At 40.8% G+C, this 13,669-nt stretch overlaps 1 protein-coding gene across 5 annotated transcripts in view; it reads right to left on the minus strand.

The window, feature by feature from the left end:
• The window catches only part of slc4a11 (solute carrier family 4 member 11), a 158,926-nt gene that overhangs the window by 25,227 nt on the left and 120,030 nt on the right, over nucleotides 1–13,669 (minus strand). For 3 of the 5 annotated variants that reach the window (XM_034235384.1, XM_034235385.1, XM_034235387.1), the window contains exons 6-9: nucleotides 12,282–12,314; nucleotides 8,248–8,329; nucleotides 7,146–7,269; nucleotides 2,699–2,908 (exon numbers count right to left, since the gene is read on the minus strand). In XM_034235384.1, coding sequence (XP_034091275.1) covers nucleotides 2,699–2,908; nucleotides 7,146–7,269; nucleotides 8,248–8,329; nucleotides 12,282–12,314 — 449 coding nt within the window. Of the gene's footprint in view, nucleotides 1–2,698; nucleotides 2,909–7,145; nucleotides 7,270–8,247; nucleotides 8,330–12,066; nucleotides 12,254–12,281; nucleotides 12,315–13,669 lie in introns of those variants that run through there. The other 2 variants (XM_034235389.1, XM_034235388.1) reach the window with 2 other exon arrangements.

Below are 13,669 nucleotides of genomic sequence, written 5' to 3' on the forward strand. Positions count from 1 at the left end.
TTTGTGTTTCCAGGCACAAGCGAAATTGTATTGTTATATCGTTTTTTTGAGTTTTCACTTTAATAATGATAAAGCAAAATGTGAGAAAATAAATTATGATATTTACCTTTTTTGCTAGGTAGACATTTTTCAAATAAAGGGAAACACATAAACTTATATAGTGGAGACAAAACTGCACTCATTGATTGTTTGTGCAAATGTAGCCGTTAAAATGGCAGAAGCATTTTCTTTCTTCGCCTATAGGTGGCTCTGGTTGGTATTTGTAGGACTAGTTTTTATCCCATTTGGAGAAACCGTAACCAGCTTAACAAAAACGAGTGCTTCACAAGCTAGTTCCGTTTTCCTTTTTAGTGTATCACGTTTTTGGAAAGTTAACATTTTGCTCCAAGGCATTTTGATCATTTGTAATGGTGACCCCCAAGTCTGCAACAACACACAAAGCCAGAGGCTGTATACCACTCATACACTTTATTCCATGGTGCACTGTGCTATGGACAATGAAATACAAATGAAAAATGACCCATTTGATGATTCAGCTAAGACCCTGGTGATTCCACAGGGGGCTTTCGGAAAGCTGATTTGAAATCATAAAACTTAACGAGATAGTCCGAGGAAAGCTTCACTTGCGTAATCCAAAACAAAGTAAGCAGATCAGCTGGACTACATTTTGTGTAGATTTAAAAAAAGATCCCTGAACGATCAAGAATCACGAAGAGACGACAGCTAACTGCAAGGGATGGAAGATTATTTTTAGAGATGTCAAGAGGAAGACGCTGGGGAAAGAAACACGTGATTCACAGAGAGAGACATAAAGTGCTTCTTTAAAACATAAGCTTTAAGGTTAAACACGATAGAGCAAATGAGCAGTCCTTCTTGAGCTTATTAAGCAAATGATCTAATTACCGAATGTTTCATTTTCTTGTTGAACATGGCATTACACAACTAGGGGTGACGAAGGTGTGTGTGCGAGTAGGAAAAGCCCCTAGGAAAATCACTCCTGCCTCATTCGTCATCCGTAAGACTTTTGACGTTTTTTGGCAGAACGGAGCATTTTTAAACAACCTGAAAACAAAACAACAGCATCTCTGCTTTTCTCCCTGAGTGCGCCGGCTAGTTTTATGAAGCCACACACGCTTGCTCAACAAGGACTGTTCATCCATTAAATCCTCATACATCATGGAATCATTTATTATTACAAGGGAGCCCTGTGTGTGTGTGTGTGTGTGTGTGTGTGTGTGTGTGTGTGTGTGTGTGTGTGTGTGTGTGTGTGTGTGGTGTGTGTGTGTGTGTGTGTGTGTGTGTGTGTGTGTGTGTGTGTGTGTGTGTGTGTGTGTGTGTGTGTGTGTGTGTGTGTGTGTGTGTGTGTGTGTGTGTGTGTGGACAAAATGGAGGTCCCCATGAGGGGAATCATTAATTTTAGGGTGAAGACTTGGTTAGGGTTAGGGTTAGGCATGTGTTGGTTATGGTTAAGGTTAGGATAAGTCTCCAGGAAATGCATGTAAGTCAATGTAATGTCCCCTGAAGTAATGTATACATGGTGTGTGTGTGGGTGTGTGTGTGTGTGTGTGGGGCCTTATCACCAGCTCTTTGCTCAGGTTCGATAAACAAAAGTCTCGCTTTGGAATTACTGTCCACTTGTTAGCCATTCTTCCTAAACGGTCGATAGAGAGAGGCAATGGGAAGGAAAAACATAAAAACACAAAACAAACCATTTGGCCTTGTTTTTGTAAAGTGTAGGAAAGTGGTGTGTTCTTGCAGGTGGTCCGATGCCAATTTTCGAAAAAGGAAGGAGGTGGTCTCTCATTTTCTGTTCCCTCTTAATTTCACCTGCTCCACCACCTACCATCCCTCTTTCGCCTTTTCTGTCTCTCTCTCTCTCTATATATCGCGCTTTCACTGAGTGGCACTGAGCCTTTCAAGCCCTGGGATAAACACCTAACAAAATCCAGCACTATAAAAAAAGGGGAAATGTCTGGGAGCCCTGGCCTGTCAACGGCAACATTAAGAGGAAATGTTGCTCTGTGGCATTGAGCAGAGCCCCTCTAGAGGTGTGTGTGTGTGTGGTTTGTGTGTGTGTGTGTGTGTGTGTGTGTGTGTGTGTGTGTGTGTGTGTGTGTGTGTGTGTGTGTGTGTGTGTGTGTGTGTGTGTGTGTGTGTACATGTAGCTAAAGGGTGGGGAGATCTGACAGGACTGTGAGAGATGTAAGGTCATTTGCCCACTGAGGAGGCCTGGCAGGAGTTGATGCTGATTGATTAGGTGGAGGGAAAAGATGGAGGAGTCACGCCAACTGAGCGAAGAGGAGGAAGAGGATGATGATGATGAGGAGGAGGAGGAGGTGGGGTGTTAGAAATGAAAAAATAATTGGAAGCGGGGTAAAAAAGAAAGTTGAAATGTGTAAATGAATGTGCATAGTTGTATATCTATTCAGAGCGCTGTATAGAAATGAGATGAGGAGACGTAGGTAAAAGGTGAGGAGGAAGATATAGGAGGACAAGATTTCGGGAAATTCATTAAGTCTGACATGAAGAGGAAAATTAGTGAGTGCTAACGAAGCCTCATCTCAGGGCACGGGAAATGACTCATAATGTGAATAGACGGTGCTTTATAATGTGTGGAAATGTGCCTCATCGCCTTACACTGAAAGGTTGTGCACACAGGATATGCTTCTCACACACACATATAAAAACCGGTACCCACCTCGAGGGGCTTTTGACTGCGGGGGTCCGTCTCTTCCTTCCCCAGGGCGGTGGGCTGCTGGAGGGTTGCAGTCAGCTGGTGCCTCTGGAACACCAGCGCCTCCTTAAACTCCTGCTGGGTCTTGGTCTCCAGGAGCTTCTGCCTGAAGGAGATGTCGGAGAAGAGCGTGGCGAACGTCCTGCCCAGCTCCATCGCCGTCTTGGTGCTTTTCTGTAAGGGAGAGCATATGGAAGAGGTGATGCATTGTGAAGATGGCTGGTTGTTAAACCAATGTAAAACCAATAACATGTAGCTGTAGTGACAACACTGACATAGTATAACCTAATGGCTTAATAGTTCCTTTTGTATGCAATGAGTTGACATAGAACAACATAAGGATTACACTGGAGTGGTGTTTGCGTCCAGCTGATGAATTGAAGTCGAATTTTTTTCATTCTGCTTTTCGCTCAGTTTTGGTCTCCACCATCATGCAAGGGACATATCTTGCCGTTTAGCCAGTAAGACGGTTGTGTTTTTCAAAGCTTTAGCATACAGAACAGCTGCCTCATGAGGTGGAAAATGGCAATGGTTTGTGTTTTGAGGTAATTTAAAAGAGTAATGTAGCGTTTTAGTAAACTAAAACAATAAGCTGAAAGATGCTGCAACGCTTTGTAGATCTTAAGGGAATCACAAAGTCAAAATATCTTTCCCTGCTGGTTTACTTCTACCTCTTTCAAACTACACCAATTAGGTCAGCAAATGTTTAAACAAAAGTCGAGATCACTGCAGCTTCATTTTTTTATTCAAATGTATGGCTTAAAAAGGTCAAAATATCACAATTTAAAAAATGGTATTGGTCTAGAATCTAGATCACTATATACTGTCATAAATACTATTAGAAATGTTATATATATTTATTTATTTTTAAATCGAATTGTTTTCCTGGTGTTTAATTTGCCAAAAACATTTTCACCTGGTCAATTTATGTATAATTTAATTTCCCTTTCAATTCAAAATGTGTTGTATCATATTGCAATCTATAAGCAATCACAACTTAAAATGCCATTATTGAATATCTCTTACTTGCAACACATATTTAATGTAATGCACTGAAACTCATGCTTCTATTTCCAATGCAGTTCTGGATATATAGAATCTGGTCTGATAATAAAGACTATGTAAACATTTCTGCTTCAACAAACGGACAGGTTTGGAGTCGGGTGTTTGGGGCGCTTTTTCCCACATCTGTTGGAAATAATGCCATCACAAGGCACAGGGCGATGGTAATAATGTCCTGGGAGGCTCTGAGACGGTGTGCCAGGGAATGATGATACCGACATGGAGGGGCTCAGCGCGTGCAGTAGAAGCAGCTGCAGCAAACAGAGCAACTAAAGCCTTTAAGCTTTTTCACAGTGTTGACTGAATATCAACCAGAGCCCAGAGAATGGATCTCGATGAATGTAAAGGCTTGCTTTCACAATAAAGCACCTTCAGCCCGACTGCGGGGTTTGTTCTCATTCACTGTTAGAGTGTGCCTACAAAAAACAATGCATTTCAATGTATATATAATCCATATATTTATATAACTACTTCTAAGGAAATAGAAGTGTACAAAAGGCACCAAAGTCTGTGTAGGTGGGATGTTAGGGTGAAAATGTGTTTCCTATTGAGATGTTTGTTTATCCTTGAAACCTCGAGTGACTCACTTGGACCTACCTTTGTAACGTAAATTAGGCACCAATCAACAGGAGCATGAATAATGTTACGCTGCATTACTACGTTTGTTTATCCAAACAATTAGCTTCTCTTAAACGGGCCCATAATGCGAAACATCTTCCGAATTGTTGAATAAGGAGATGATGATTTGATTTCAGTCATTGGATCATTACAATTAATCAAGTGAAAATGAGGGGAAATGAATGTCATGTGTGCATTTCATGATACCATCAAATAGCTGTATTGACATATCCACCTGATGGTGACAGTAGTGGAACATTCATGGGATCAACAATGCTTTTCTACTGGAATCTACTAGGAACAATAAGTGTCATTGTCTCATCAATGCTGATATTTGAGAAATGTGACCTGCTTGTAGAGGAAAAGTGGAGAGAACAACATATTCAGTTGGATTTATCCTCTTGGTTTGAAGGTCATTAGATTGATTAACCAGAGAAACTGGGAAAGTGTGTGTGTAGAAATGTAGCCAACTGTGATTAACACTGTGCGATCAACATCAAAGACTGAGGGAAGCTTGTTCAACTAGCAGTGGAGCTACAGTAGAGGAGCTTCTTTGAGGGCAACAGTGAATGAGAAACAGCACTTTTAAAGAAAGGTCACGTTCAGCACATCCACGCTGGGTAAAGACAACGAAAAAAGCCACAAATGCTGTGAAGCTTTCTAAATGGTGTGTGATGGAAGTACTCACACGCAACATGACTACACACATTTGCCCACCAAAGGAATTCCCATTATAATTATCATCATGCCCCTTCAAAGGTTTCTTGTCGCAGAACCAGTGCCCATCAAGGTTCATTGAGACATAACAGTGCTTTATGTTTACTTGGGGCTTAGATTAATGTCTCCGAGAAGGCCATTAGTGGTTGTGATTGCTGCATGCAGGACTGGCAAGGAGGGCGCTGGAAGTATTTTTGAAAAAAAGGGAGGGCTCATGGGGAAAACAGAGCCACACAAACAAACAAACAGAAAACCCGATGCAGTTAGCTGAAGCATCGCTGATTGCCAGGGTCACTCCAGCCCCCTGGTGGTTCCACAGTTTGATGGTGGGTCGGGAAAATTGAGTTCTTAGTGGGGGATACCACACTAAAAGTAGGCACAGCATGAATAAATCCCTTTTTTACAGCAGAGAGACGGTGTAGGATTGGAGGTTTCCAATCGAGAGAGGAACAACAATCAGTGCCATGTGAAGATGGGAGAGTGAAGTGTGTGTGTGTGTGTGTGTGTGTGTGTGTGTGTGTGTGTGTGTGTGTGTGTGTGTGTGTGTGTGTGAGTGTGTGTGTGTGTGTGTGTGTGTGTGCGTGTGTGTGTGTGTGTGTGTGTGCTAAAAGCTCAGGATGAAGCAGTGGAGGACAGAAGGGCTGAGTGGTTTGATGGGAAGAAGAAAGAGTTCATGTTTTGATGGGAGAGAAGGGTATTACAGGATATGTGGCACTCCATCGGCAACAGCAGAGGCTGAAGGAGAAACAGCAATACTGCTCAACAGTGACCCGACGGCCAGGACACTCGCGCCCACACAAAACGCTGTGAGGGCTTTGGATTGGATTCAGTTCAACAGACAGATTAGCTGCTCTTTCAGTAGCACTTTCTATATTTTAGTGAATTGAAATATAAAACGCAAGAAAAACTGGAAGCAAATTAACCTAAAATTAAGATTTATATTTCTTTCACCCTTAAATGGGCAGTCAATATTTTGGAAATGTGATTGATTCGATATGTTTTACCTTACACCCATAATACACTGTTATTACGCCCATATTACTCCCTTATTTTGCCAAGGTTACACTGTTATTAGACCCATTTTAAACCCATAATACACCGTTATTACACTGTTATTACTCCCATGTTACACTGTCCTCACATCAACGTTTCACTAATATTAGAACCATATTACACCCATGTAACACCAAAAAGACCCCTATATTACACCGTAATTACACTGTTACTACTCCCATATAACACAGCCTGACAGAGCCCCTCAAATAAATGTCGTAGCATTCTGTGGTTTCATTGTTTGATTATGTCATGTGATGTAAATACTGTGGTTCATTTCTGTTTCAATTACGAAAACCATTTTCCAAACTGTCATCATCACAACATGATTGTGTCTAACATGTGATTATGGTCTTCTTGAAGGAAGCAACACAACAGGTATTTAGAGGCATGGAGCCATACAATCCTGTTGAAAACTAACCTGTGCATTTGGGGGTGAAAATATGCAAACGCAGAAATATAGTGATCCTTATCCATTCAATAGTTTCATGCAGAACTGAGCATGCTTTTAAGCAAACAAAACTTAATTGGACTCATGACAGGTGGCAGACTGGACCAGCATTTTCAAGAGGAGAATAACATTAAAAGTTGGAACTAATACACGTTCTTTTAGTTACAGTAGATGAAAGCAGGAGGGTATGCAAATGATCAATTAGGGATGATTACAGTGAGATGGACTTTACTAACCCATACACCTGCAGCTAACACACTTTACATGACTATAACACTTCTGCTAAGAGGAGAGAACATTTCTTCACAGCCCGTTATTAGTGATTAATTGAAGAACTAAAAAGCTAATTCATAAATAAGGACAAAAGGACAAATACGGTAGATAATGTAAAGAATATAAGAATATATATTAATAAATGCCAAACAAGTTGGTCTTCAAATGTCTCAGTAATGCAGCAAAGTGACATAAATCCCCCCGTATCATTTCCTCCCTCGGGGGGGCGGCAGTTACCATTTTGGACGGGGCGAGGATCAGGATGACATAGCGGACCTCGCAGCAGTTCTCCCCCCAGTTTTGTGGCCTCTCCAGGCGGGAGATGCACACGTGACGCCTCTGGAGATACTTCACGTTGCAGCTGGAGAGCAGAGGGAGAAGGAAGAGGTTGTTATAAATGTCACCGCCTCACCTCACCTTCATTTCCATAGATTAACCTCTCTCTCTCTGCAGCAACAGGTAGACAATATTTAAATGTGCTTGGTGAGCCGGCGATCTCACACACACACACACACACACACACACACACACACACACACACACACACACACACACACACACACACACACACACACACACACACACACACACACACACACACACACACACACACACACACACACACACACACACACACACACACACACACACACACACACACACACACACACACACACACACACACACACACACACACACACACACACACACACACACACACACACACACACACACACACACACACACACACGTATATGTTAATGTTCACACGTAAATATTCTGCAGAGGCTTTCCACACTCAATCCTGCAGTTCAACAGAAATATTGAATTGTTTCAAACATGACTATTTTACCACCTTCACATATTCTCACTTCGAAATAAATCCATGTACAGTATCTCAAAAAGTAGTCATTTTTTATTTATATTCTTTAATTTTCATGTTTAGGGAAATCAATGATTTTACCTCCTCAAATCTACAACTCCTCCAAATTAAATGACAAACACTTCTTCCAACACTGATATTATCAGGATTAAAATACGTTTTATTTTATTCCAAAACCCTTTACAAATTATAAATTGATGTATTCCATTTAATCCATTGATTGGTTAGTCTATGAATTGTAAAATAAAATGTGATGCCTACAGACTGTTTCTCAAGCAAAATCTCAAACCACAAATATTCCATTTGATTTGAATGTAACTAACAGCGGGAGAGGCAGATTGTTTTTTCATTTGAGATGCTAGAATACATCTATACATTCACAAACATTCTGGATTGATTATTGTTGGTTAACCTCTTGTATTACATCAATATTTCAACAGACACATGATGTCTTACAGGATGCAGAGCCAGGACTGCTGGTACTGGATGCCGGTGGCGGTGGCTGTAGCTCCCTGGATCGTCTCTGACAGCAGGTGCACTTAGGGGAAAGGTCAGAGGTCAAACACAAGTCAGATGAGATCCACCTCCAGTCCAGTTTATCCTCACATGTTCTTATTCTCTGCTACACTGTTAAATCCTTCTCGTACAAGAAATGATTGTTAGCTGCCTTAAACTATCCTAAACATGTACACATTCATTACCGCATTTATGCTTTAAATATATAAAACTGGCTCTGATTTCTTCATCCAGCCTAATGGTGTGAGCCGAATGCCTAAAAACCCTCCATAGAAGTATGTCTCTGTCTGCATCTCTGTCTGCTGTGCCAAGCCTCTCAATGTGATGTCTACATCAGAAGTTTCTAACAAGCTCGCCTTCTGCTTTAATAGCTTCTGCCAGTCTGCACTGTGTGCAAACACTGCAGCAACGACAAACTAATGACAGTGTCCATCCAACCCCGGATAACACCAACGCCCGTATTCGCAGATGAAACAAAAACACATTATTCTGACCATGTTTACAACAAGACAAATCATTAAACACGGGCAGCTAGGGACACACGGGGGAACCAGCTCGCTGCTTCCTAATAAGAGAGGAATCTCCTTTCTCACACTCACAGGGATGGATAATAGTGTTTGGGGGGATATTCTCCAGCAACCCCGACTATCCTAAAACCCCTCGACAAGATTCAGCGTTTTTCAGCTCGCAATTTTCTCGACTCATCAGCACTGAGAAAATTACCGAGTGGAAATGTTTTGTATGGTGAGCAGCGGGGACGATCATTTCCATATCATTCAGATGTTCCCTGCCACTGGTTACCCCTTTTTCTTTCCGTCTGTCTTTGTCTTCCTCTCCATCACCCTCTCTCTTTTACCATGCCGTCTCATCAATAAACTGTCCTCCATTCATGCCAGAAAATGATGGGCGTCACCATGACAACAGTATCACAGTGCTCAAGGAGTGAGAGCCAGCATCAGAGAGGAGAGAGAGGGGGGGAGACAAGAGTACGAGGGGTATATAAAAAGGATGAAAAGAAGCCTGTAGAGAAAGAAAAATGACAAGAGGAAGGAAAAGCTGGCACATGAGGGTGGAAGAGAGCGGGAGAAAAAGGCGGGAGGAAAAGGAAGAAACATTGAGACACGAGAAGGAGGAGACACGAAACTGAGAGAAGCAGAAACAGGGGCAAAGGAACACCAAGGGAATGAAGGGGGGAGAAAAATGATAGCAAAAACAAAGAACAAACAAGAAGGAAAATAAGAAGGGAGAGGGAGACAGAGAGGGAGGGAAGGGATGGAGAAGTAAAGGAGATGGACTGGGATTCAATTCAATTAATAGCAGTAAGCCTGACAGCCATGTAATAATCAAAAACCATCCAATTTCTTATTGACGTCAGTGAGGAGAGGAGGGGAGGGATAGCAAGAGAGGGCCATGCAAAGAGAACAAAGAAAAGATCAAAAGATAACGAGAAGAGTGAAATGTGATGAAAAGTAGATGTTACCAGAGAGAGAGGTGAAGATGTGGGAGACAGAAGCATAAATGTGCGAGGGGGTTTTGTGGTCTTCCATATCAACAGGATACATGTCAGACCACCAGAGAGAAGCTCACACTGCTAGCCTTCATACTTCAATATCTTCCAGTGGCAATTCATTTTGTGTTTCTAAGTGAGAGAGATTCAGCATTGGAAATAATTCAACCGCTAGAACAAAGCATGAATGCAGGTGTTCAGGGTTGACTATCACTATCAATACGCGTGGCAAGCTTTCACAAAACGACTGAATGAATAGTTAGTTAGTTTTGTGATTACATTTTTAATTTTGTTTTTGTATCTGCCATGAATATGAGAAACATTTTTCCTCATAAAAGTTGACAACTCCATCAACAGTGTACGTGAGGTTTAAAGTATCAATCAGTGAACAAATTAATACTGGACGACTAATCGCTTCTGCAGTAGTTGCAAAGATTGTAAAAATCCTGTTTGTTTTCACAACTTCAACAGAGATTCAAGGCGAGTTTGGAGAAACAAATGAATTGTTTGTCAAACTCTTTCTGTGCAGCGAAGGTTAAAACATCCATAAATAAATACATATTTGATAGGAGGACTTAAAATTGGAAACAAACGATCAATATTCTCTGTGTGAGAGGTCATTCCAACCTACTGTCAGTTTAACCTCTTCATAGAAAGGAATGCAACTCAATGCCCTGAATTCTCCTCTATGAATATGTGGGAAGTGTGTGAGTAAGGTTTCTTATGTGATCAAGTGGCAGACTAATTAAGACTTGCACATTTGACACTTGTCACTTAAGTGAAGATTTCTGCACAGTTTCATCAGCTTTTGGTATGCGAGCACAACCGTTTCCATACACAGAAAGGGAGAAAAGAGAAACCACAGATGCAGCATATCAAATGTGACAAACTTCAATGGAAAGTGATGAAAAAATATGAGGGAGGCGAAACCGGATGGCTGGATTGGCCCCTTTGATCTCTGTGGATGTTTGTTGGGTTTTTCTTTACTGCATTATTCACACGGTTTGGTTTGAGGGGGGGGGGAACTGATTGCAATTTCTGTAAATCAAACGTGGATAATCCACTCTGTCACAAACAAGAGAGAGAGACAAATAAATTACGCTTAAGCGGTTCAAAAACACTGATGTTAATATTTATTTTGGCTGACGCACCAGTTTAACATCAGCGGGAAATCTACAGTGATAGACGTACAACACACACACTGAGGTTCTTTGTTTCTGTGTCAGTGTGTGAAACAGCCATGAGCCTTTGGGCAAGGAGAGCTCAGTGAATCTCGATGATTTTATGACGTCTTAAAGATTAACTTTGATCGGTAGACCTTCCAGCGAATACACACACACAAAGGGGGGATGATTGGTTTCCTTCAAAGCGTGGAGAGTGGAGGGCACTTTGAAGGAGGCGAGTAAAACACAGGAAGGATCTATACAGCAGTGGCAAACGAGGCACTGTACATTAGGAATTCGTCACAGCCAATCACATACGACTGATGTCACATCACAATGAGAGGGCCACAAGGACTGGGTCGATTGTGGATCCTAATTATGTAAAGAGGTTGTCATTATCTTCTATTGGCTTGCATGAAAACAAATTGCTTTGATGGTAAATAAACCAATGCCCCATATGGATATGACATCAAAGGCAAGTTTTGTAAAAGCTAAATTCACATTTTATGATCAGTTTGAAAACTAATATATAATCTCCAAAAGGAAATATCTCTAACCTCAATAATGTGAATAATGTGAAGATATCGTAGGGTTGGATATTGATGCTTTCACAAAATAATTAGACAAGGAGAAGATTTAATTTGTACACGAACAAACTACTGTAATTGAGAGACCAGTTTGAAAACATTTGTAAATAATCTCCCCAAAAAAGTCAAGGAAATATATATCTATTACTAAAAAGGTAAAAGTTGGCTCCTTGAAATCAAAGAATTCTCAGAGCGATATGATATGGGCCATATGAAAAACATATTGCAATATTTTTGACCAAATTCCTCAATATCAATTGTAACTGTAACGACATCGATGCCCTAACATAGTAATAAACACAAGGAGATTGTTGCTAAATGATCATCAGTAATATATAGACCATGTATGTAAAGGAAAATAAAACTACTAAGTAAAGCTACAAGTCTGGTGAGCAGCCGTTGAACCCAGGAAAACACTAACAATATTCAAAATCCAAGACCTTATCCAGTCTCATATCACGATATCGATGTAAAATGAATATGGAACAAAGAGAGGAGTCACGTTGATTGGAGGAGATCTGAAGAGGCATCGATATCTGTGACAGAGGACGGATTGCTGGTGTCTGTAATCATTTGATGACTCAATGGATCGACCCAGTCCCGAGCATGGAGGGGAACACAAAGGGCATACTGATGGTGATTGGTACACAAGCAAACCACTGATTGCAGCCTCATGGCGGCTGATGCTGACATTTACATCCAATTAGCACATCTTACCATCATCAAAGAAAACGAAACTTTGAGACTTGTCTGCATGTGGAGAAAAAAGGGAGAAAAAACCAAGGGGAGAAACCAGTCAGTTCAGTCACCGTTTCAGATCAACAGGCGACCAGAATCTAATATAGTACACAAACGAAGACACTGAAATACACACACACCTATCAACACACTTTCTGGTTAACAGGCACGCACATAAATATCTCTGCTGAACAGACGCTTCATTTCCTGCCCTCCTTACCTCATGCATATTAAATATCATTTTCCAGAGAAAATCCGTCAATGTCTCGTCGTTGTTAGGCGCAGAGCGATCTTATCTTGATTACCGTCTACAGGCTATTATCAAAAATTGGATTTTATCACTGATAGTGTGTGCAGAGAAACCATACGTCAATGAAGAGATCAAGACGAGAAAAAATGACATGTGTGGCCACCATTTTTTCAACGTGGCAAAAGAGCTTGAATTAATGTCACCAATTTAGTATTCTGATCATTCCCGCAGAACGCTACAGAGAGATTTTCACGGTGAAAAGTCATGCCGCCGGCCTAGAAAAGATATGTTATTATAACAGAGAAGGCACGGTGGGTTGATTCAGGAATTCACCGCACCTTTTCCTGTGAAACAGAATTAATCATATGGAGAATATTCAGAGTTCCTCCTGTCAGACGATGAGCATGCATCAGCACAAAGTATGTTTGGAAAGTAATTATCCTCGTGCTTCAACAGATGCATACTTTTGGTACACTAAACAGGTTGTATGTGACGTTTTTTTAAGACATTCTTAAGCATTTTTTTGTAGGAAAAGAGATCCCCCTCTTTCCTCTACAGCTTTGAATTGATGTGAATGTTTTTCAGTCTGATTTGAGCTGGCATAAAAATAAAAAATCAGGAGGATTATGCAAATTGAGGCAAAGTGGAAAGCGGTGAGATCGATCAAAGGTGACAGCAATTTAGGGAGAAATTATGGTACAATCATCACAAACAGGGCCCACAATCAGCGGGGCATGTAGCACGGTAGCCGCTAACAGCATCAAGGAGGAAGAGAGGGAAACACAATTAAACATCATTACTGAAATATTGACGATTAGTCATTCTGAGGCAGGCGCTCATCACTATTGTAAGCACTGTCATCATCTTCAATGTCCCGTAATCATTTATTGGTTTGACTAGTTACTGAGGATCTTAAAGCAGGACGTTTTTTTTTAGAGGCCGGCTTAGAGTTAGTACAAGTTATTTTTGTGTCCGGAGAATTTGAAGGGTTTTCTTATCTTTTTATATATGTATGATAAACAAATCAAAGAGACAGATGATGAGTTAATAATGTCTTTATATTTTATTATATTCTGTAAATAAATAATTCCCTGTAATCTGTAATATTAAAAAAAAG

The sequence above is a fragment of the Gymnodraco acuticeps genome, unplaced genomic scaffold (genome assembly GCF_902827175.1).
Source record: "Gymnodraco acuticeps unplaced genomic scaffold, fGymAcu1.1, whole genome shotgun sequence".
Lineage (NCBI taxonomy): Eukaryota > Metazoa > Chordata > Actinopteri > Perciformes > Bathydraconidae > Gymnodraco > Gymnodraco acuticeps.